This window comes from Mauremys reevesii, linkage group 15 (genome assembly GCF_016161935.1).
Source record: "Mauremys reevesii isolate NIE-2019 linkage group 15, ASM1616193v1, whole genome shotgun sequence".
Classification (NCBI taxonomy): Eukaryota; Metazoa; Chordata; order Testudines; family Geoemydidae; genus Mauremys; species Mauremys reevesii.
In genome coordinates, this window is record NC_052637.1 from 1,089,037 (window position 1) to 1,111,921 (window position 22,885).

A 22,885-nucleotide genomic window follows, 5' to 3' on the forward strand; every position below is an offset into this window, starting at 1 on the left:
AGAGGGATACTGGGGGGGTGGGGGGAGGTGTCAGTGGGTCTATGGGCCCAATGGAAGGGGAACCTGATCTCAGCTGGGGCAGGGCCTGTCTCTCCCTGTGTCTGTGCAGCGCCCGGCACAACGGGGCCCCCATATTTGTGATTCAAGACCCAGGCGGAGAGTGACACACGCAGGGTTCATGTACAAAATAGGATTTTATTTACTTCTTGGAGGATGGGGTTGTAGCCTTGCCCGATAATATGCACCCAGGACTCCCCAGCTGGTCTGTCCTCCAGAGCCCATGATCCTGAAAGAGGGGAGCAACCCCCCCCCCCATCTCCCCTCACAAAGCACAATACACCAACAGGCTCTCCCCAGAGAACGCAGCAGCTGGGGTCCAGCGTCAGAACTGCCAGAGCAGCCTTAAAGAGTCGTGAGCTCTCCCCAAATGGATCTGCACCCCCTGGGGCTCAGGACTTGAGGTTCCCCTAGGCGATGTGAAGGGGGGGGGTGTGGTATCCCCCGTGGTTACACCCTTCGGAGTCACCTCTGCAGGGCCGGGGTTGTGTTCACGCCCCTGCTTTGCTTCACTGGGCTGCAGGCACCGGTGGCAGTGAACGCTGGGTGGTGGTGGCTGTCACCCCATTACTCGACCCGGGCCTGAGCCAAGAAAAGGATCTCGTTAGGAGGTGAGGCAAGTTGTTCTGGGTAAAGGAGGGGTGGGTGTTACACCTCGTCTTCTCTTGTCCATGGCTCCCTACCCCCGTGCTGCTCCATTCATGAATCTTCCTTCTCCTGGAACCTGCACACAACAAAAGCCAAGCGTCAATCCTTTGCAGAAGCTTTTACTTTTTTAATTTCTTTTTTGATCTGTGGAACTCCCTGCTGCAGGATGCTGCTAAAGTCCCAGGAAGACCAAGGACACTGCTGTGGGAAAGCTTCCCTCCCCTCCAGTATCCCTAATCCCTCTGGGGATGGAGATCCCCCATATGCTGCTCTTTGGAGGTGACTGGGGGTTCCATTTAAGAGGAGATAGAGGATGCCAGCCCCACCCTGACCCACTTTACTCCTTTTCTCCACTTAGGGTCACGAGTTACGTCACATGACAGGCAGGGCATGTGGCTAAGGGCAACTCCACGAAGGAAGCCAGGAGAGACTCAAAGGAGGACAACAGAACTGCGCAATCTGCCCCACACTGGAAAATTAGATCTACTCAGCTACGTCACCCAGAGGTGTGAAAAATATCTCCCCCTCGCCCCGAGCAGAATAGTTAAGCTGACGTTAAGTCCCAGTGTAGACAGCACTTGGCTGATGGAGGAATTTTTCCGTTCAACTAGCTACCGCTTCTCAGGGAGGTGGATTACCCGAGCTGATGGGAGAACCTCTCCCGCAGTGAAGGCAGTGTCCACACTACATGTTTCAAGTGTAGACAAGTCCAAAGACTCTCCCAAGCTCCCAGGGGCGGAAAGGCTGCAGGGAGCAGCAGCCACCTCGGAAGGCTGGAGGTGAAGGGTGTGTCTGCCAGAAGGAAGCCTTAGCCGGGACAGGGCGAAGAACCCTGCACAGAGTTGGGATTTAGCTAGGCAGGGCTGTGCGGGGGAGTTCTTGCATTTCCCTGTGCACTTTTGTGAATCAATCCAGACAACACAAGAAGCCTCTGTCCAAGTTCTTAGGCCACTTTGATTTTTAATTGGTAAATCTTGGTTGCCCCGTACACACCCAGTCCGACGTCAGCCAACGCACAGATGTTAGGTTAGCGTGCACCACATTATACCAAGGCCTGGCTTAGCGTGAGTGAACAGCACTCTGGGAAAAATCTAAGCTACATCCCACAATACCCTGCAGTAATGCCACACAGACGGGAAAATCAAGATACAGGCCTTGTGTGTCTTAGTGCAAGCCAGGGAGGCCCTTTCACAGACCGGTACCTGGAATGCCAGTATCCACAACAAAGATAAGGAAAGGTACAGAACAAAATGAACTGGGACAAACGGGTGGGTTGGATTTTACTGAAGAGTTTTGTAACGTATAAAATCATCCTATAAATATGACAAGCTGAAATGCTTGGGAGCACATTGTGTGCACCTTGTACAGCAAGAAAGCACAGTTAATTCTTTTTTCTGGGGAGAGTGGGAGTGGGCTAACCGTGATGTCTCATTTTAAGAGAACAACCTGGATCGGTTTAGCTGATGAGTAAATACAGCGAGATCTAGGTGACCTGGGGACGGGTCTCCTCCCCTGCGGGCAATAACTTTCCAGTCTTTCCCCTCGCACGAGAGCAGTAGGGAAGGGACGGGGCCTTACTTGCACCGGCCACAGGTGTAGAAGACGGTCTGTCCTTCGTCCGCTGATCTCATCTGCCGGGTGTGGTAGACCATGCCCTCGTGACCACACTGGGGGCACTTCCTGTCGATCTGAAAGGATCGCCAAAGCCGAGTCAAATCCATGGAATGAAGATTCCCTCCCACCCCCCAAAAAATCCTCCACTGGGATAAAAGGGAAATAAGTCAAGGTCAGGTGATAATGTACCGGTGGGACTTCCCGCTGCAGGATGTTAGGAGACTCTTGACGTGCGTTTTCCTTCCACCCTGCCCACAGAAATCCTCACTCACCGTGGGTCCCTTGACCTCCTGCCCATCGTCCACGATCATCAGAGGCACGGAACCCAGCCGGTTGAACTCAACACAGGACTGGACCACTTTCCCTTCGAAATCTGTGCAGGGAGAGGAAGAGAGTTATTGAGGGATGTGTGTGTCAGAGAGAGGAGCTAATGCACTGGGCAGCACTCGACCTCACTCCCCTCCCAGAGCTGGGGCTAGAACCCAGGAGTCCTGACTCCCAGCCCGCCCGCCCTGCTCTAACACACTGCCACCCCCCCCCCCCCGAGGGATTTCACTAGTGGACAGAGGGGAATTCAGCTCCCCTAGATAAATACCAGAACGTGTGTGGGGTGTGATGCTGCCGCCCTCACCTCGTACGTCGATGGAGAAGGAGCAGCGCACGCACGTCACCTTGTCCTGGACGCCTGGCAGAGGCAGGATGGTCCCACACTCCGGGCAGAAATCCAGGTCCGACTGGAAGCAGGAGGTGCCCAGCTCCATGGCTGCCTGGGAGAAAAGCCACTGGATTAGCTGGGTGGCCAGCGGCATCCTGACCAGTGCTGCTCTGAGCTACCGCAGGTCCCAGCCGGGCCCTGGCACGGGAAGGGGGAGGAGGAAGGGGCCTTTGCACGAGAGGCCAAATCAGGGCATGTTTATCTGCATCAATTTACACCCCCCCCCCCAGTACCCATGAAAACTCCCACCCCTCCCAGGTGCCCCCAGTGCCTCCCATAACCACACCCACAACCCTCCTTCCACCCAGCCCCGCCCCTCTCACCTCAACCCTCCCCACCCATCCCCATCCCTGCCCCTCTCACCCCAACCCCCTCTCACCCAGGCCCCACCCCTGCCCCCCAGCCCTCCGGGGGACCCCTCAGTAAATCTTCCACCCCTGATTAGTCGCCCCCGGTGCCTCCTTAAAAAGGGCTGGTCCCTGTCCCTTAATCAATTCTCTTTGTGCCCCCCGATCCCCTCCCCCACTCACCCCCAGCTGCGCTGCTTCCTCTCTGCCCCCGGCCCCCCACGTGTCTGAGCGTTCGGAGCAGACAACTGCGGCCCGGCTTGGGATAGAGCGTCCCCTAGTCCTCCCGAGGAGTAGAGGGGAGGCGAGAGGTAGAGTGTCAACCATAGGAACTTTGGCTCCGCAGCCAATGGAAAACAGCTGCCAGCCCAGCCCCTCCCCCCAGCTCTGCCGGTGCCCCTCACTGCCGACCCTCCCCCACAGCTCTGCCCCACTCCTGATCGCAGCCCCCTGCTAGCCAAGCCGATGGCTCCCAGGTTTCCTAGTGCCTCTCAGTGCTGACCCAGGCACCAGCTGCTATTCCCAGCCCTGTCTGCAAGCCCAGGTTGAAGCCTCTGCAGTTAATCCAGCACTGGGAGAGGTGCAAGGCTCCATGTCCTGTTCTCCAGCCCCTCCTCTGGGGCCAGCTCAGAACCAAAGCCCTAGAGGGGAAAGGTAGAACCCAGGAGTCCTGCATCCCAGCCCCGCCCCCCAACCACTAAACCCCACTCCCTTCCCAGAGCTGGGGATAGAACCCAGGAGTCCTGACTCCCAGACCCCCCCTGCTCTAACCACTAAACCCCACTCCCCTCCCAGAGCTGGGGAATAGAACTCAGGAGTCCTGACTCCCAGCACCCCCTCCTCTAACCCGCTAGATCCTACACACCTCCTATTGCCAGGGATAGAACCCCAGAGTCCTGCCTCCCACCTCCAACCCACTCGACCCCACTCCCCTCCCAGAGCTGGGGATAGAATCCAGGAGTCCTGACTCCCAGACCCCCCTGCTCTAACCACTAAACCCCAGTCCCCTCCCAGAGCTGGGGAATAGAACTCAGGAGTCCTGACTCCTTGCCTTCTTCCTCTAACTGGACTGCATTACCTGTAATTGAACTGCAGGTGGAGGAATGTGCTGAAAATCTTGAGCTCTTACGCTGCCAGGCGGAGGTCGAAGATCAGTATAAGACATTGTTACAGGGCCCATATATTAGGAATCCCCAGGCTGGATCAGCCCAGGGAGCCACCTAGCCCAATAGCTTGTCTCTGGGCAGTGGCCAGCCCCAGGTGGTTCAGGGAAAGGGGCGAGACACCCTCTAATATTCTTCACATGGTGCTTCGTTGCGCTTGGATCAGCAACATCCGTCGTCCCAAAGAGGTAAAGCCCCGATCCTGCAAAGACTTAAACACGCTTAACTTCAGGCACACAAGTTTGACTTTGATGGGGGACAGTTGAGCCCCATGTTAAGTCTCTGCAGCATCCGGGCCTCAAACAAGTGAGTGAGAACAGTAGGGTTGGTGGTTCGGTAGCAGAATTCTTTTCGCCCAGATGCGAGGGTGATGGGCATCCGTCTAAAGCCCTAAGCCAGGGTAGAGCCTTGGGACCCAGGAGTGGGAGGGTTTGTGGTCACTAGGAAGGAAAGGGAGGTGGATTTCATAGAGAGAGGCTGCTTCCAGCTTGAGCCCTTATCATAGAATCATAGAAACTTAGGGTTGGAAGAGACCTCAGGAGGTCATCTAGTCCAACCCCCTGCTCAAAGCAGGACCAACCCCAACTAAATCATCCCAGCCAGGGCTTTGGCAAGCCGGGCCTTAAAAACCTCTAAGGAAGGAGATTCTACCACCTTCATAGGTAACCCATTCCAGTGCTTCACCACCCTACTAGGGAAATAGTGTTTCCTTATATCCAACTAGACCTTCCCCACTGCAACTTGAGACCATTGCTCCTTGTTCTGTCATCTGCCACCACTGAGAACAGCTGAGCTCCAGCCTCTTTGGAACCCCCCTTCAGGTAGTTGAAGGCTGCTATCAAATCCCCCCTCACTCTTCTCTTCTGCAGACTAAACAAGCCCAGTTCCCTCAGCCTCTCCTCGTAAGTCATGTGCCCCAGCCCCCTGATCATTTTCGTTGCCCTCCGCTGGACTCTCTACAATTTGTCCACATCCCTTCTGTAGTGGGGGGCCCAAAACTGGGCACAATACTCCAGATGTGGCCTCACCAGTGCCGAATAGAGGGGAATAATCACTTCCCTCAATCTGCTGGCAACGCTCCTACTATTGCAGCCCAATATGCCATTGGCCTTCTTGGCAACAAGGGCACACTGCTGACTCATATCCAGCTTCTCATCCACTGTAATCCCCAGGTCCTTTTCTGCAGAACTGCTGCTTAGCCATTCGGTCTGTAGTCTGTGGCAGTGCCTGGGATTCTTCCATCCTAAGTGCAGGACTCTGCACTTGTCCTTGTTGAACCTCATCAGATTTCTTTTGGCCCAATCCTCCAATTTGTCTAGGTCACTCTGGACCCTATCCCTACCCTCCAGCGTATCTACCTCTCCCCCCAGCTTAGTGGCATCGGTGAACTTGCTGAGGGTGCAATTCATCCCATCCCCCAGATCATTAATAACCCTTATTGCTTGCAAAGGGTTTCTGGGGAGTGTGTTCCTATTGAAAGATTGATTGACGATCGGTTAATTAACCAGCACCATTGGCCAGCGCTTATTGCTACTTGTATCTGAATAGCTCATTAGTGGAGCTAATAGACTCCTAACGGTGAACTGATCTTCTGTTCAGTCGCGGTCAGTCCAATATATCTCTAGCAGCCCTGATTCCCTGGGGCTGTTCCTGCATTTGGGAGCAGGTCACGGGAGCTAAACCACCTTTGCGATCCCTCCACCCCCAGGCCCTGAGTTCTCTTGTGCCTCTTCTCCACAGCAGCTGCTGGGCCAAGGATTTTTCCCAGGTGGTTACGAATGGAGGGGAGGGCCCGGGCTGGAGGCGGGAGTGGGCGCAGAGCAGGGGTAGCAGCGGGTGGCCAGGATGAAGCTGCAGCGCCGCTGATATTTGGCACCCTTGCAAAGCCCCAGAGGTGCGACTGGATCTGGATCTCGGCCTGCGCCAAGCTCCGTGGTGACTGGCTCCAGGGCTCATAAGCTGCCTCCCTGCTGTCCCTTTGTCTGTGAGCCACGATCGTTGTGGGGACCCATCTCGAGGGCCCCTAGGTTAGGAATCCCCAGGTTCTGGCCCATCGAGCCGACCCTCCCATGGGGCCAAGGTGCGTCATGGTCCGTTTGTGGTTACGTCGTTGCAGGATCGGGGCGGAGGATCCGATGCGATAAGAGGAGACGCATTGGAGCGTCGGGAGACAGGCTGAGGGCTCTTCCCAGCGGCGCTGGGTTTCTCATGGGCCTGCTGGGAAGCAGGGAACGGCTGCAGCGCATTGGCCATGCCCTCCCTGCGCCCAGCCCCGTCTGTCTCACTGCTTGCCCCCAGCCCACCCCTGTGCCGGGGTGGGGGATGGGACCTGGGAAGAGTGGGGCACATGTCTCAGTTTCCCATCTGTCACATCTTAGAATCGTAGGACTGGAAGGGACCTCGAGAGGTCATCGAGTCTAGTCCCCTGCCCTCCTGGCAGGACTAAGTATTATCTAGACCATCCCTGACAGGTGTTTGTCCAACCTGCTCTTAAAAATCTCCAGTAGTGGAGATTCCACCACCTCCCCGGGCAATTTATTCCAGTGCTTAACCACCCTGAGAGGAAGTTTTTCCTAATGTCCAACCTAAACCGCCCTTGCTGCAATTTAAGCCCATTGCTGCTTCTCCTATCCTCAGAGGTTAAGAAGAACAATTTTTCTCCCTCGTCCTTGTAACAACTTTTTATGTACTTGAAAACTGTTCTCATGTTCTCCTTGGTCTTCGCTTTTCCACACTAAACAAACCAAATTTCTTCAATCTTCCCTCATAGGTCATGTTTTCTAGACCTTTCATCATTTCATCAGTGCCCTGGTGCAGAAGAATATGGGATACTGTAGTAACTGGAAAATGACCTGGGGCAGACGGGTCTGGGGCAATGGAGTAAATGAACAATGCCCTAGTGTAGAAGGGTATGAGGCACTGGAGTAACTGAACTATGGCCTGGTACAGAAGGGTATTTGGTACTGGAGAAGCTCCACAATGACCTGGTGCAGAAAAGTCTGGGGTAGTGGAATAACTGGGCAATGACCTAGTACAGAAGGGTTTGGGGCTCTGGAGTAACTGGAGAATGCCCTGGTGCAGAAGGGTATCGGACACTGGAATAACTGGACAATGAACTGGTACAGAAGAGTGTGTGGGACACTGGAGTAACTGGATAGTGACCTGGTGGAGAAGGGTAAGGGGTAATAGAGTAACTGGATAGTGACCTGGTGGAGAAGGGTATGGGGTACTAGAGTAACCGGAGAACGCCCTGGTGGAGAAGGGGATGGGGTACTAGAGTAACTGGATAGTGCCCTGGTGGAGAAGGGTATGGGGTACTAGAGTAACCGGAGAATGACCTGGTGGAGAACGGTATGGGGTACTAGAGTAACTGGATAGTGACCTGGTGGAGAAGGGTATGGGGTACTAGAGTAACCAGAGAATGACCTGGTGGAGAAGGGTATGGGGTACTAGAGTAACCGGAGAATGACCTGGTGGAGAAGGGTATGGGGTACTAGAGTAACCGGAGAATGACCTGGTGGAGAAGGGTATGGGGTACTAGAGTAACCGGAGAATGCCCTGGTGGAGAAGGGTATGGGGTACTAGAGTAACCGGAGAATGACCTGGTGGAGAAGGGTATGGGGTACTAGAGTAACCGGAGAATGCCCTGGTGGAGAAGGGTATGGGGTACTAGAGTAACTGGATAGTGCCCTGGTGGAGAAGGGTATGGGGTACTAGAGTAACCGGAGAATGCCCTGGTGGAGAAGGGTATGGGGTACTAGAGTAACTGGATAGTGCCCTGGTGGAGAAGGGTATGGGGTACTAGAGTAACCGGAGAATGACCTGGTGGAGAAGGGTATGGGGTACTAGAGTAACTGGAGAATGCCCTGGTGGAGAAGGGTATGGGTCACTGGAGTAACTGGACAATGAGCTGGTGCAGAAGGATACGGGGTCCTGGAGTAACTGGAGAATCACCTGATGTAGAAAGATATGGGGCACTGGAGTAACTGAGCAATGACCTGCTACAGAATGGTATGGAGCTCTGGAGTAACTGGATAGTGACCTGGTGGGGAAGGGTATGGGGACACTGGAGTAACTGGAGAATGTCCTGGTGCGGAAGGGTATGGAGACACTGGAGTAACAGGACAATGAGCTGGTGCAAAAGGTTCTGGGGTAATGGAGTAACTGTAGAATTACCTGGTGCAGAAGTGTATGGGGTAGTGGAATAACTGACATTGATCTGGTGCAGAAGGTTATTGGGGTCTGAAGTAACTGGACAATGACCTGGTGCAGAAGGGACTAGAATACTGGAGTAACTGGACAATGCTCTGGTGCCAAACGATATGGGACACTGGAGTAACTAGAGAATGACCTGGTGCAGACGTGTATGGGGCACTAGAGTAACTGGACAATGAGCTGTTGCAGACGGATGTGGGGTACTGGAGTAACCTGATGTAGAAAGATATGGGGCACTGGAGTAACTGAGCAATGACCTGATGCAGAAGGGTCTGAGGTCCTGGAGTAACTGCACAATGACGTGGTTCTGAAGGGTTTGGGGTACTGGGGTAACTGGACAATGCCCTGGTGCTGAAGGGCACGGGACACTGGAGTAACTGGACAATGAGCTGGTGCAGAAGAATTTGGGGCTCTGGAGTCACTGGCCAATGGCCTGGCGCAGAAGAGTTTGGGGCACTGGAGTCACTGGACAATGGCCTGGCACAGACAGGTCTGGGGCACTGGAGTCACTGAACAATGGCCTGGCGCAGAAGGGTTTGGGGCACTGGAGTCACTGGCCAATGGCCTGGCGCAGAAGGGTTTGGGGCACTGGAGTCACTTGCCAATGGCCTGGCGCAGAAGGGTCTGGGGCACTGGAGTCATTGGCCAATGGCGTAGCACAGAAGGGTCTGGGGCACTGGAAATAACTGGCCAATGGCCTGGCACAGACGGGTTTGGGGCACTGGAGTCACTGGCCAATGGCCTGGCACAGACGGGTTTGGGGCACTGGAGTCACTGGCCAATGGCCTGGCACAGACGGGTTTGGGGCACTGGAGTCACTGGCCAATGGCCTGGCGCAGAAGGGTCTGGGGCACTGGAGTCACTGGCCAATGGCCTGGCGCAGAAGGGTCTGGGGCACTGGAGTCACTGGCCAATGGCCTGGTGCAGAAGGGTCTGGGGCACTGGAGTCACTGCCAATGGCCTAGCACAGACGGGTGTGGAGCACTGGAGTCACTGGTCAATGGCCTGGCACAGACGGGTTTGGGGCACTGGAGTCACTGGCCAATGGCCTGGCGCAGAAGGGTCTGGGGCACTGGAGTCACTGGCCAATGGCCTGGCGCAGAAGGGTCTGGGGCACTGGAGTCACTGGCCAATGGCCTGGTGCAGAAGGGTCTGGGGCACTGGAGTCACTGCCAATGGCCTAGCACAGACGGGTGTGGAGCACTGGAGTCACTGGTCAATGGCCTGGCACAGACGGGTTTGGGGCACTGGAGTCACTGGCCAATGGCCTGGCGCCGAAGGGTCTGGGGCACTGGAGTCACTGGCCAATGGCGTAGCGCAGAAGGGTCTGGGGCACTGGAGTCACTGGCCAATGGCGTAGCGCAGAAGGGTGTGCAGCACTGGAGTCACTGGTCAATGGCCTGGTGCAGAAGGGTCTGGGGCACTGGAGTCACTGGTCAATGGCCTGGCTGGCCTATGATCTGATGCCAAGAGATCCAGCCCCTGCCTGTGACAGAGGAAAGTTTGGGCATGGCTCGGCGCCAGTTGTCCCGTTTAGACTCAGGGCCCCGAGACGTCACATCCCAGGGCTCCTCATTAGGCTTCGGAATGCATCGCGCTGGGCCTTGTTAGCGTCTCCGCTCCTGCTTCCAGCTGCAGGATCCAGCCACTGGGGCTCTGGGGGTTATTAAAAACGCGGTCTGTTTGTGATGCAGCCTCTGACGAGCCCCCTGGCAGGGCCATTAAAAAGTTTCCTGTTCGAGATTCAGAAGGGAACCTAAGTAAGTCCAAAGGGAACCAAACACGAGCGAGTCCCACGTGCAGCAGGAGAGCTTTTGTGTTCATTTGAATGGAATAAGGGGACCCAGAGACTCACAGGTGTTAGCATGACCCTGCCAGTTGTACAACTCTAAGCCGTCAACCATGGTTTGGGGTTTTGAGGACAGAGACCTCAGCCGACTCCAACCCCTGGGCAAAGCACTGGAAAATTCACGCCTTGGTTGGAAATAGATTGAGTCAGACACAGCAGAGGGAAAAGAATTTCAACTCAAGACCCGCATCTGTTTGAATCTGCCATTGGCTGGTGAGGCGAAACTAACGTAACCCAAACTTTTCCAAGGGCCTTTTTCAGAGGGGACATTGCTTAGACTCTCTTATTTTGTCAAACAATCCCCGGTAGGGTGGCAGAAAGTGCTGGAGATCAGTCGACGGCTGTGCCTGGTGATTCTCTTTCCTGCCTTTAACAAAACAGAAGGACCCAAGAGGAGAAGAGAGACCATAGCGGGGCAGTCCAGCTTTTCTTCATCTCAGGTGCCTGGTCAGCCTTAGGCAGATGTGACTCCCATGGGGTTGGGCGCCTAAATGTCTTTGAGGATCTGACCCAACGTGTCAAACATCGAAGGGTCCAGCTGAGTCTCAGAGCTCAGGTCTATGCGTTTGGGCTTGGACTAAAAATACCTGAGGAAACGTGCGGCCTCGGGTTCTGAGACTTGCTGCTGTGGGTGTCTACTTGGCATGGAGACATTCCCTGATATCTGTCCAGATCCTAATGCTGGGACCTATCTATCCGCTCTGTCCCCTCCTATTCCACTGGACTGATTTAGCCTTTTACTTAGCTTTCTGGCCTAGCTATCTACATTGCAGCCAGTACAGAGAGCGCTGTGAATGAAATCTAGATGGCGACACATTTATTAACTCAGGCGCTCAGCGTTCGAGTTGGAGAGGCGAGGATGGCAGGGCAAAGTCAGTGGCACCTAGGGTGACCAGATGTCCCAATTTTATAGGGAAAGTCCTGATTTTTGGGTCTTTTTCTTATATAAGCTCCTATTACCCCCCACCCCGTCTCGATTTTTCACATTTGCTGTCTGGTCACCCTAGTGGTGCCAGTTCAGCCCGGCGGCATTAGAGCATAAAGGGAAGATTTGTCACAGGCGACAATGGGCGGAGAGTCAGGAAATCCAGCGTCCCATTAGCCTGGTGACCCCGAGACCTGGACACGGCTCCTCAAAGGCTTCCATTGAAATCAATGGATACCGCCCTGCATGTCCTATGAGTCAGGTAGGGCTCATAATCTCTGTTTGCTGGCTGAGCTCAACCTAACGGCATTTCCCGGTCCCTGTCCTTTCTGAACACGGCTCCCGGTCAACTCCAAGACGTCAGGGGATGTTCTGGGCATCGCTGGGCAGAAGCCGATTCATTTAGGGGAAATTCGGAAAACCAGAAGGGGAGAAACGGGGGACACATGGAGTCCCTGCCGTCTGTTTAGCACAGTCGCAGTTTCAAGCACCTCTTCAGTTGTCTAGAGATCAAAAAATTGGTTGGTGACACCCACTAATGCTTCCCAGCCTGACCATGCGGCCCCCCTGAATGAATTGTCTCCCAGGCAGAAAGAATAGAAATAATACTGGTGGAGGAAGTGGGGCACACAGAGCCATGGGGGGGTGGGGCGGGAATGGCAGGCAGTGCAGAACAGGGGTGTGCAGAGTCCCAGGGATATGGGGAGAATGGGGGAGCCTGAAATGTGGGGAGTGGGTAACGGGGGAGAAACAGAGCCCCTGGAGTGATTTGCAGGGAGTCCCTGAAATGGAGTGGAGAAGGGTGCACACGGAGCTTGTGGGAGGGAATGGAGGGAGCCCCTGGTGGGAACAAGGACCTCAGCCTGCACAAGCCATGAAGTGTCAATGTCTAGGACAGAGGGGGAAACTGAGGTGCAAAGTGGTTAAGTGACTCGCCCAAGGTCAGACAGCAACTCTGTGGCAGGGCCAGGTTTAGTGTCCAGGACGAATATGCTGCTGTAACTCATTAGACCCCACTCCCACCCCCCAGAGCTTGGAGAAAACCTGGCTCCCAGCCCCCCACCCCCAGCCCACTAGACTCTACTCCCCTCCCTTCCCCTCTCCTAGCTGGGGCTAGAACCCGGGAGTCCTGACTCCCCGCCCCATTGACTAGCTGTCTCTGCAGGGAGGATAAAGGATCTAGCAGCAGGACAGCTCTTCTATAGGTCAATTGGTCCTATGTGTTTAGTGCTGCGGGACAGGGATTCTATTCCGGGCTCCCCAGAAGTGGGTGTAGCTGGGATTTCAGTTCCTGACTGATCAGTGGGGATTCCCAGTGCGGCTTTGCCACTGCCATCCACTCCCTGGTTTGTGGGAAAATCACAGGACAAGTGTACGACTCGTTCCCTGGCAGGATCTCTGCTCGGGAAGGCAGCGCCTCCTTCTCCAAGCGTCCAACCCATTGCGCCCAATCCTCAGTGCAGATCAGAGAAGACACTCCAGCCCTTCGTCTGAATCTCGAGCTCTTCTCTCGGAAGCACCAGGTCCTTCGCGAGGTCCCTCTGCTCCTCCTCCGAGTTGACCGGCCGGTACCCAAAGACCTCCATGGCCGGCTTGCAGATCTCCTGCACTTCCTGCACCTGGTGGAAGCTAAGCTGGTGCCTCCAGGCCTGCGAGACCTTGCTGGCATCTCTCCACACTGCGGTGACCTCAGGGTCCTGAGGCCCGGACCAGTGGGTGATGTTATGCACCCAGGCCTCGAGCTGGGTGGAGGAGGCCAAGCCGGTGTAGCGGTACCACTCAGCTACTTGGCCTAGTGGATCCCGGACCAGGTCTTCATAGCGGGTCAGGAGGTAGCGTCCAGCAGGGCAGAAGGTGGGTGGTGCAAGGTGGCCAGGTATATGCCGGCTTGGCTGTGGCAGACTTTGCGCATGACCAGCCGGGCGTTGGGCGTGGCATTGTGGGCCTGGCTGATGAGCAGGTCGTCTGCGTAGAGCGAGATGAGCTGGCGGGAGGCGTAGACAGCCCGGGGGTCCCGCACCAGGTGGATGATGCGGAGGTCGAGGGCTGGGTCGGCCAAGAGCGGGTAGAGTGCCTCCAGCTGGAAGAACCTGACGACCTTCAGCACCACGTGGCTGTAGGTGACGCAGGCCTCCGCTGCCTTCCCGAAGAGGCTGGCATTGCAGTGGGCCTGGCACTCCCCCGGACTCACGATGTCCCCACGCCGGAAGGCCTCGCAGGCGGGCGGGGAGCAGAGGGCCCGACTCATGAGCCACATGAAGATCTGGGACACCTGGTGGGGCTGATGCATAAAGTCCTGCAGCACGGCCGTCTCACACTGGAAGAGGGTGCGGATCAGGTCCCGGGCAGGCCCCTGCAGCAGCTCCGGGCTGCCTCCGGGCAGGTGGTGCCAGACATGCCTGGCCGGCTCCATCAGGTAGAAGACGTCGGGGTGCTGGCTGAAGAACTGGCCGGCGAAGGTGGAGCCCGAGCGCCAGCTGGAGAGGAGGAGTATGTGGGTCCTGCCGGGAGGAGGCGGCGCGGCGCCGTGCCAGCAGCCCAGCCAGAGGAGCAGGAGTGTGGACGAGAGCAGGAGCAGCAGGCGCCAGGAACATCTGGTGAACATCCTGCCCAGGTGGCAGAACCTACGGCAGACAGAACAAGGCTTAGTACAGGCACATCCCCTCATCCCTCTCCTCCCCCAGAAGCCTCTTGGGCAGAGCCCTGTGCTGTCATGTAATGGACACCACCTTGGCCGATGCACAGGGGATTGACTAGGGAACCTTCGTACATAAGAACGGCCACACTGGGTCAGACCAAAGGTCCATCTAGCCCAGTGTCCTGTCTTCCAACAGTGGCCAATGCCAGGTGCCCCAGAGGGAATGAACAGCACGGGTGCCCATCAAGTGATCCGTCCCCTGCCACCCAATAGGGACAGGGAGGGGGCAGAGTTGGGCGGGGACTTTGGGGAAGGGGTTGGAATGGGGGCGGGCCAGGGGCGGGGACGGGAGCGGCAGGGCACCAGCACCCACCAGCACTGGGGAAAGTTGGTGCCTATGACTTCAGCCCCACTGCCAGAGATGGTTGCGTCGACTCCTGCCCCCGTGGTCGAGCCCGGACCCTTCTCGCTCGCCCAGGCCGAGCCGACAGCTACACCTCCTGTCAACCCTGGAGGTGTTTGAGGCTGCTGGGGGCAAAGCAATGATGGCCTCACGGTCTCCATCCCCGGTGCACCACTCCCCTGAGCCAGAACAGGTCATTAGCCTCTTTGGTCACCAAGCCCTCGGTGTGGCCCCTCGACACCTCCCAGTACCACTCCTCCCTCGTCCTCCTTTTCGGAGACCTCGGAGTCAGACTCCTATCGATCTCGTCGGAGAAGAAATAGACAGTCCAGATCATCACAAGACCGGCACCGTGGCCTGCGCATTGGCAGGCCCCGGCATAATGGCTTTTGGACTCCCTGGGCCTTTCACCAAGGCCAAGGGCGGAGCCAAGGGTCACATTCCAGGGCGGTGTTGGTAGCTTCGGCCACTTTCATGCCGCCTCCGGCATTGTCTCTTCCTCCTCCTCTCCAGATGAAGCGCTGGCGGGCACTTTGGTAGCCCTGGCCCTGGAGGACAATAGGGTCCTACAGCAATTGCTGAGGAGGGTTTCCCAGGGCCTGGGCATTCAGGCAGAGGAGATAGTGGAGGAGACAGCTCCAATGGTGGACATCCTCGCCCGCTCCTGCCCAGCAAGTATTGCCCTATCCCTCATAAAGACCATTGCCGACACCATCAAAACCTTATGGCAGACCCCGGCTTCATTGCCCTCTATGTCTAAACTCAATGAAAGATGCTATTTTGTGCTGTCCAGGGGCTATGAGCACTTGTATACCCATCCTCCACCAGATTCCTTCGTCATGGATGCTGCTAACCAACGCAAGTGCCAGAGCTACCAAGGCCCCTTCCCCAAAGAATCAGGAGGCAAAATGACTCGACCTTTTTGGGAGAAAGGTCTACTCCATTGGTGGCTTATGGCTCCACATTTCTGATCAGCAGGCCATTGTTGGCAGGCACTGCTACTATACATGCGGGACAACGGCAAAGTCCGCAGAGCTGCTGCCGCAGGACTCCTGTGCCGATTCTTGGCCCTGGTGGAGGAGAGCAAGCTCATTTCCCGAGCTTCATTGCAGGCTGCTCTGGATGGGGCTGATGCGGCCACTCGGATGATGTCTACTGGGATTGCCATGAGAAGGAGCTCCTGGCTCCAGGTATCAGGTCTGCCATACGAGGTCCAGCAGACCATTCAGGAGCTGCCCTTTGAGGGTGGGACTCTATTTTCTGAAAAGACGGAAAAAAGGCTACCCATCCTCAGGCCAGGGATCTGGCCCGTCCAAACTTTCATCCGGCCAGAGGCAGGCCTTTTGAAGGGGTGAACAAGGACAGTGCACCAGCACTTGGACTGGATCCAACCTGCCTTACCTTCTCGTCCTGAGTATCCCCTTTCTACCCTGCTTGGGCCTGTATCATGTCGGACCGCTGGGTGCTCTGCACAGTAGAGAAGGGATACTCCTTCCAATTCTCTGCCCTCCTGCCTTCCACCCCACTTCCCCAACCTTCTTCAGGAACCCTTCTCACGAGCAGCTCCCACACTCGCTCCTATTGCTCGGGGCAGTGGAAGAGGTTCCTCAGGAACTGAAGGGCGAGAGCTTCTATTCCTGGTATTTCCTAATACCAAAAGCAGGCTCAGGCAAAAGTGCCAGCAGTTTTGCTCCTTCCTGAATCACAGCCCAGACTCCATCGCAGCTGCGTTCCTCCTCCCATGGGGAGGCCGTCTTCTCTACGCGTTCCCGCCCATCTCTCTCGTTCACAACATGCTCCTCAAGATATGGAGGGAAGAGGCTTCAGTGATATTGATAGCTCCAGCCTGGCCCTGCCAACACTGATACACATCTCTCCTGGAAATGCCCATGGAAGCCCCAGTTACCTTGCCACTCCTCCTGGACTTAATAATACAGGATCACAGCTGTCTCCAGCATCCGAACCTCTAGTCGTTGCACCTTACGGCGTGGAAGCTCCATGGCTGAACCCCACAGAACTCTCCTGCTCGGACCTGGTTAGACAAGTCCTCCTTGGCAGTAGGAAACCGTCTACCAGGCAGGGGCGGCTCTACATATTCCGCCGCCCCAAGCAGTCATGCGCGGGAGGCGCCCCGGAGCCCCGGGAGCAGCGGACCTCCCGCGGGCTTGACTGGTGAGGGTCCGCCAGTCGCGCGGCTCGGCTAGACCTCCCGCAGCTGCGGGCGGTTCGCTGGTCCGGCGGCTGTGGTTGAGCTGCCGCAGGCATGCCTACGGGAGGTCCAGCCGACCCGAGCGACCAGCGAACCATCCGCAGTCACGCCTGCGGGAGGTCCACTGGAGCCGCGGGAGGAGCACTCCCTCCGCAGTGTTGCCTGCGGCAGGTCCGGTCCTCCCGGGGCTCCGGTGGACCTCCCGCAGGCGTGACTGCGGCAGGTCCGCCAGCCCAATCTGCCGCCCCTGCTGGCAAGTGCCGCCCCACGCGCGTGCTTGTCGCGCTGGGGTCTGGAGCCGGCCCTGCTACCAGGGCTACTTACCTGGCCAAGTGGAAGAGATTCTCAATCTGGTTATGTGCAGCATCACTCGTCCCCCGATGCTTGCCTCTATACCACTCATACTGGACTACCTTCTCCATCTCAAGCAGCAGGGCCTGTCCATGTCGTCAATAAGGGTTCACTTGGCCTCCACCTCTGCCTTCCATCCAGGTGCAGAGGGCCGGTCGGTGTTTGCCACCCCTAATGGTCAGTCATTTCCTGAAAGGTCTCGACAGACTATAGCCGCACGTCCGGCAACCGGCCCTGACCTGAGACCTCAGTCTGGTCCTTTCTAAATTGATGGGTCCGTCCTTTGAACCACTGGCGACGTGTTCCCTGCTCTACCTGTCATACAAGATGGCATTTCTGGTAGCGATAACCTCAGCCAGGAGGGTGTCTGAGCTCAAAGCCCTGACATCAGAGCCTCCATACACCGTGTTCTGTAAGGACAAAGTTCAGCTCAGGCCTCATCCAGTGTTCCTCCCAAGGGTTGTCTCCCAATTTCACATCAACCAGGACATCTTCCTCCCAGTAGTCTATCCTAAGCCGCACTCGAGTGGCAGGGAGCAGAGGCTTCACTCATTGGACGTCCGCAGAGCGTTAGCCTTCTACATCAAGAGAATTAAACCATTCCAAAAGTCCATTCAATTGTTTGTGACCTGGCAGACAGGATGAAGGGACTTCCAGTCTCCTCCCAACGAATTTCCTCATGGATCACGTCCTGCATCCGTGAATGCTATAACTTGGCAGAGGTGCCTGCCTCTCTGCTCACAGCGCACTCCACTAGGGCGCAGGCTTCTTCAGCAGCATTCCTGGCGCAAGACCCAACCCAGGAAATCTGCAGAGCGGTGACATGGTCGTCCATATGTACTTTCACCACACACTACGCGATTACCCAGGAGGCCAGAGATGATGCGGCCTTTGGTAGAGCAGTGCTCCAGTCAGTGGACAACTTCGGCCCTGCCTCCATAACTTAGGCTTGTGAGTCACCTGATTGGAATGGACATGAACAATCACTCAAAAAAGAAAAAATGGTTACTCACCTTCTCATAACTCTTGTTCTTCGAGATGTGTTGTTCGTGTCCATTCCAATATCCACCCACCTAACCCTATGTGGGAGTAGCTGGCAAGACGGAACTGAGGGGGTGGTGGTTCGGTAGGGCTCTATATTGAGCGCCATGATGGCGCCACTCCAGGGGGCGCCCTCTCCGACCCAACGGATGCTGCTAGGGGGGAAATCTTCCGGTTGCCAAGCACGCACACCTGATTGGAATGGACACGAACAACACATCTCGAAGAACAAGAGTTATGAGAAGGTGAGTAACCGTTTTTTTCCTTTTGTTTGTTTTAAACCTGCTGCCTATTAATTTCATTGGGTGACCCCTAGTTCTTGTGTTATGAGAAGGAGTAAACATCACTTGCTTATTTCCTTTCTCCACACCATGATTTTATAGACCTATATCACATCCCCCCTTAGTCATCTCTTTTCCAAGCTGAAAAGTCCCAGTCTTATTAATCTCTCCTCATAGGGAAACTGTTCCACACCCCTAATCATCTTTGTTGCCCTTTTCTGAATCTTTTCCAATTCCAATATATCTTTTTTGAGATGGGGTGACCACACCGGGACACAGTATTCAAGATGTGGGTGTACCATGGATTTATATAGAGGCAACATGATATTTTCTGTCTTATTACCTATCCCTTTCTTAATGATTCCCAATATTCTGTTCGCTTTTTTGACTGCTGCTGCACATTGAATGGATGTTTTCAGAGAACTATCCACAATGAGTTCAAGATCTCTTTCTTGAGTGGTAACAGAGGGGATAAACAGACCCCCCCCCATCGTTTTGTATGTTTAGTTGGGGTTATGTTTTCCGATGTGCATTACTTTGCATTTATCAACATTGAATTTCATTTGCCATTTTGTTGCCCGGTCACCCAGTTTTGTGAGATCCCTTTGTATCTCCTCACAGTCTGCCTGGGTCTTAACTATCTTGAGTAGTTTTGTATCATCTGCAAATTTTGCCACCTCACTGTTTACTCCTTTTTCCAGATCATTTATGATCCATAGCTGAAAGTGTGAGCTGCTACAGCTTGAGCTAAAGACACATGGCATCTGTACAATTCAGATCCCCTGTGGATTGGCATGGAGAGGACCCTGTGACACACCGACCAGTGGGTTACAGTAACACAGAGCAGAGCAGACTGGATGCTGAGGAGCAGTATGTCCTTCAACTTCTGACTGCTAGAAGCTGGTAGTGGTCGACAGGGGATGGATCACTCGATAAATTGCCCTGCTCTGTTCATTTTCTCTGAAGCACCTGGCACCATCTGCTATCAGAAGACAGTATACTGGACTAGATGGACCATTGGTCAGATCCAGTATGACCGTTCTTATGTTCACCTTGAATATTCATCACCGCTGTGTCTTCTGTCTACCACTAGGGGCGCTAGGTAGCTTTGGTCTTGGTAGACATGGACTCTCCATTACAGCTGGTTGGGAAATATTCGACTAAACGTTTTCTCGTCTGAAAATGCTGATTCGTCTGAAACGAAACTTTTCATGGGGGCAGGTGAGTCAACATTTTGGCGGAAAAGTAAAAAAGTTTCAAAATTGTCGAAACCTCCCATTTTGACATTTGGTTTGGTAAATGAAAAGGTCCACCTTGCTGGTTCGAAACAGCTTTTCCTGTAGGGAATTAAAGCCAGGGCCGGCTCCAGACCCCAGTGTGCCAAGCGCGTGCTTGGGGCGGCATGCCGTGGGGGGCGCTCTGCCTGTCGCTGGGAGGGTGGCAGGTGGCTCCGGTGGACCTCCCGCAGGCGTCCCTGCGGAGGGTCCGCTGGGACTGCGGCTCCGGTGGACCTCCTGCAGACGTGCCTGCAGAGGGTCCGCTGGTCCCGCGGCTTCGGTGGAGCATCCGCAGGCGTGCCCCACCGGAGGTCCACCGGAGCAGCGGGACCAGCGGACCCTCCGCAGGCACGTCTGCAGGAGGTCCACCGGAGCCATGGGACCGGCGACCACCAGAGCACCCCCCGCGGCGCGCCGCCATGCTTGGGGTGGCAAAATTCCTAGAGCCGCCCCTGATTAAAGCTGAAGAGAGTTAAAAAGGAGGAGTCAAAATGAAAGCAAAACATTTGGAAAGGATCAAAACAAAACATGTCAATTGATGCCAATGAAAACTTTTTTTTTTTTTTTTGGTTTGTGCAAATTTTCAAGGTTTCGACTTATTGTCCTGCTTCCAGATGGGAGAATGTTTCAAAATCTGAAAAAAGTCATGAAATGGGAAAACTCTTTCCTACATCTCTGTTCTCCAGCGTTTGCGTGCCCTGCTCAAGGTGGCGTTGGTCTGTGTGAGTTATGTGAGTGGAGTAGACACTGAATTCCTACCCAAATGCCCCTCACTTTACAGCAACTCTCAGCCTTTCCAGGCGACTGTCCTCCTTTCAGGAGGCTGATTTGTCTGGCGTGCCCCAAGTTTCACCTCACTTAAAAAGGACTTGCTCACAAAATCAGAGTTAAAAATACAGAAGTATCACAGCCATGATTACTGAAAACTTGCTGACTTTCTTGTTTTTACCATATAATTATAAAATAAATCCACTGGAATATAAACATTGTACTTACATTTCAGTGTATAGTCTGTAGAGCAGTATCAATGAGTCATTGTCGGTACTCCACCCCGACGAGGGGAGTAGCGCTAAATGTCGAATTAGGCTAGGTGTGGATGCAAATCGAACTTAGTAGCTCCGGGAGCTATCCCACACTGCACCACTCTGTTGACGCTCTGGACAGCAGTCCGAGCTTGGATGCTCTGACCAGCCACACAGGAAAAGTCCCGGGAAAATTTGAATTCCTTTTCCTGTCTGGACAGTTAGAATCTCATTTCGTGGTTGGACATCGGGGCGAGCTCAGCAGCACCGGCAGCAATGCAGAGCTCTCCAGCAGAGGAGTTCATGTAATCTCTGAATAGAAAGAGGGACCCAGCATAGACTGACCGGGAACTCTTGGATCTGATCGGTGTGTGGGGCGAGGAGTCTGTGCTTTCGGAGCTGTGCTCCAAAAAATGGAATGCAAAGACCTACGAGAAGGTCTCCAAAGCCATGAGAGACAGAGGATGCAGCCGGGCTGCAACGCAGCGCCGCGTGAAAATCAAGGACCCCAGACAAGGCTACCAAAAAATCAAAGCGGCAAACGGACGCTACGGAGCCTGCCACCACTGCCCCACCAGTGACCATGGACTCTGACGATGGGACAGGGTCGACGGCCAGTTCCTCGGCGATGTTCGCGGATGGGGAAGATGAGGAAGGGTTTGTGGAGGACGAGGCAGGCGACAGCGCTTACAACGCTGGTTTCCCCGACAGCCAGGATCTCTTCATCACCGTCACGGAGAGCCCCTACCAACCGTCCCCGGCCATTAACCCGGACCCTGAATCAGGGGAAGGATCACTCGGTAAGTGCTTTAACCATGTAAACTTGTATTCTTAATATAACAGGAATCTGAAGTATGTGAAAAGGAGGTCTCTCTATATATGGGGATAGAACAGAAATCCTCCTGGGAGATCTCCACGAAGCTCTCCTGGAGGTAATCGAAAAGCCTCCGCAGGAGGTTCCTGGGGAGAGCTACCTTATTGGGTGCTCCGTGGCAGCACACTTTTCCACGCGAGGCTTTCATGAGGTACTCAGGGAGCATTGCCTCCCCGAGCACGGCTGCATAGGGCCCTGGTTTGTGCTGGCTTTCACGCAGCATGCGCTCTCTATCTCCTTCAGTGACCGTCCTCAGGGTGATCTCGCTCGGAGACTCCTGCATCTAATTAGGGGAATTACTGTAATGTTACGCCTGGTCCAAAGTATTTTTAAAAAATCTCCGGACAGACGGCATAGCAGAGACTCAGCACGCTGCTGCGTGACGAGCGTAACGGAAAGCCAAAGAATCAAATGGACGCTCATGGAGGGAGGGGGGACTGAGGACGCAAGGTATCCCACAGTTCCTGCTGTCTCCGAAAAGCATTTGCATTCTTGGCTGAGCTCCAAATGCTTCTAGGGTCAAACACAGTGTCCGCGGTGGGTCAGGGCATAGCTCGGCAATTTATGCACCCCCCCCACCCTCAGAAGTGAAAGGGAAAACAATCCTCTCTTGACTCTTTAACATGTCACCGTATCTTTACTGAATGCTGCAGATAGATGCGATGCTGCAGCACTCAACACCGACATCCTCACTCCCCCCCCCCCCGCCATGGGTGGCTGACGGTACAATATGACTGATATCCATCATCATCATCAGCCTATTGGCACATGGGGCAGTGCAAAAGGACTGGTAACCATGAGTAGTCTGTCAGTCAGTGTCAAGGTGTCAAGTGAACCTTATTAATGTTTTTGATGCATGCTGGCTGGTGGGGGCAATCATCTCTCACAGGCACTGAGAGCTCAGCCATCCCCCCCCCTTCATGTAAAGAAAAAAAAGATTCAAATTGGACTAGCAGCAGGATGCTGGGCTCCCTCCTCTCCTCACTCTCCTATCTCCTATCTGGACTATCACACACAACAGAGAACCTGCCTTCTCACTCTCTCACTAACAAGTGGTCTGGGTCTTTTTCATTCATTCTTCATTCATCACACGGGGGGTGGGGGACTAATTATGGTAGCCCAGGAAGGCTGGAGAGAATGATGAAAGGGGGGGGGTTATTGAGAGCACCCCCCTGTGAATAGCATACAGCTCATAATCTGCAGAGGATGACACAGAGCAGCTGTGCTCTGGGTTCTCTCTGACAGTGGTTCTCTAG

At 54.9% G+C, this 22,885-nt stretch overlaps 1 protein-coding gene and 1 pseudogene across 2 annotated transcripts; both read right to left on the reverse strand.

The window, feature by feature from the left end:
• Positions 1 to 175: 175 nt before the first annotated feature.
• Positions 176 to 4,553, reverse strand: POLR1H (RNA polymerase I subunit H). 2 transcript variants are annotated; one of them, XM_039500402.1, is made up of 6 exons: positions 4,460 to 4,553; positions 3,565 to 3,658; positions 2,951 to 3,082; positions 2,592 to 2,692; positions 2,284 to 2,393; positions 176 to 781 (listed from the first exon to the last, which is right to left on the reverse strand). In XM_039500402.1, the coding sequence occupies exons 1-6, from the start codon at positions 4,544 to 4,546 to the stop codon at positions 757 to 759; spliced, it is 549 nt and encodes a 182-aa protein (XP_039356336.1). In that variant the 5' UTR covers positions 4,547 to 4,553; the 3' UTR covers positions 176 to 756. The 2 variants fall into 2 exon arrangements, with proteins under 2 accessions (XP_039356336.1, XP_039356337.1); XM_039500403.1 differs by lacking the exon at positions 4,460 to 4,553 and having other exon boundaries at positions 2,951 to 3,086; positions 3,565 to 3,747.
• Positions 4,554 to 12,911: 8,358 nt separating this feature from the next.
• On the reverse strand, positions 12,912 to 17,205 carry LOC120383469 (annotated as a pseudogene).
• Between the last annotated feature and the right edge of the window lie 5,680 nt (positions 17,206 to 22,885).

Bases quoted from the DNA above. Each gene is read 5' to 3' on its own strand.
- POLR1H (XM_039500402.1), bottom strand. From the start codon at position 4,546: ATGTCTTATACTGATCTTCGACCTCCGCCTGGCAGCGTAAGAGCTCAA. The intron at 3,659-4,459 runs GTAATGCAGTCC...CGGGAGGACTAG, and splicing joins CACCTGCAGTTCAATTACAG to GGGACGCTCTATCCCAAGCC. The intron at 2,394-2,591 runs GTGAGTGAGGAT...CGATCCTTTCAG, and splicing joins AGGAGGTCAAGGGACCCACG to ATCGACAGGAAGTGCCCCCA.